Raw genomic sequence first — 1,456 nt, forward strand, 5'->3', positions numbered from 1 at the left:
TATTAAGCCTCCCTTGCCCTTCATGTGTTTATGTCTGTGTGTCTTGTGTTGTCAAGTTCATGCTGTCGCTTCTGTCATCTTCCCCTGTACTCCGTCTCCCTGGTTCGTGCGTCTACCTGTCATGAGTCATGTCTGCATGGTTATGTTTAGTTCATGTCATGTCTAATCTCCATGTTTCCTGTTTTACTTTGAAAGTCTGTATTCAATGTCAGTGTATTTAGTTTCACCTCTCCTGTCCTGTCGTTAGGTTCATGTGTGTCAGCTGTGCTCCCATGTGTGGCCACTTCCCCTGATCATCCCTCATGTGTATTTAGTCTCTGTGTTTCATACAGTCTGTGTCGCGTCGTCTGTGTTCTCACCTCCATGTTTTCCCGGTCAGTCTTTGCAGCGAACATCATAGTCTCTGAGTTTCCTTAGTTTGTCACAGTATTAGTTTTCCCAGTTTAGTTATAGCCTAGCCACGCTATCCTTGCTTTGTTTGTACACCTTGTCTCCAGCCATAATAAAGGCTCGCTTTCTGTTAAGTTCACTCCCGTCTACTCACTTGTGTACGCACCTGGGTCCATTACACACACCACCGCACGGCCTGTCTCTGCAGACTGTGACAGTCTGAGGGTCTTGTAGGCCTGTCATTTATTCACACAGTCAAAGTCAATGATGTGGCCTGTGATGCTCTTATTGATAGTGGGTCTAACGTGACTATTATCTTTGAAAGCTGGTATAACCAACACTTGGCAGATGTCCCCATAAAACCTCTCTCTCGCTTGGGACTCTGGGGACTTGCTGACACAGAGTATCCCTACAAAGGCTATGTTGTTGTAGAGATGGAGTTTACCAAGGAGATCACTGGTGTCTCCAGGCGAGTAGAAGTGCTCGCATTGATTTGTCCTGACCCGAAAAACCAGCAACAAACCCCCGTGTTGGTGGGCACCAATACGTCTCTGTTCCGCCGCCTATGGGACTTGGTGCAAATGAAAGGTGACCAGAACACAGCTCATTCCATGAGAATTCAGTCTGTGTATGCCCCCATTAGGGCACAGGAGCAACTGCCAAAAAATGATGTGCTGGGACAGATAAAATGGAAAGGGCCCTGCCCTCTTTCTATCGCCCCAGGAGCAAATTGCTATGCCACCTGCAAAGTAGACAGGCACAGTGCCCCCTCCAAAGACCTTATCTTGATTGATGCACCCTCTACCCAGTTACTCCCTGCCGGCGTGCTGGTACAGCCAGGTGTGCTCTCAGATGCTGGTATAGACAGCAATAGCTTGAATGTACTCCTCCAAAATGAGTCCACAAAGACAGTCTCCATACCAGTGGGATCTGTCATTGCTGAAATGTTTGCCGTGGATACAGTCACCCCAGTCCAACCCTCTGACCTTGCCACTGAGAAAATAGATCCAAACCTCTTCGATTTTGGGGACTCCCCCATCCCCGAGGAGTGGAAAAGTAGACTTCG

The 1,456-nt window shown here is 48.1% G+C and overlaps 1 protein-coding gene across 1 annotated transcript in view; it reads left to right on the forward strand.

The window, feature by feature from the left end:
• Positions 1-254: 254 nt before the first annotated feature.
• Positions 255-1,456, forward strand: part of LOC121815937 — a 5,900-nt gene continuing 4,698 nt past the window's right edge. Inside the window, exon 1 of the mRNA XM_042229073.1 lies at positions 255-1,455. Coding sequence (XP_042085007.1) covers positions 825-1,455 — 631 coding nt within the window. The 5' untranslated portion in view covers positions 255-824. The remainder of the gene's footprint in view (position 1,456) is intronic.

Source organism: Haplochromis burtoni, unplaced genomic scaffold (assembly GCF_018398535.1).
Source record: "Haplochromis burtoni strain Fernald_Lab_line unplaced genomic scaffold, NCSU_Asbu1 Contig_377, whole genome shotgun sequence".
Lineage (NCBI taxonomy): Eukaryota > Metazoa > Chordata > Actinopteri > Cichliformes > Cichlidae > Haplochromis > Haplochromis burtoni.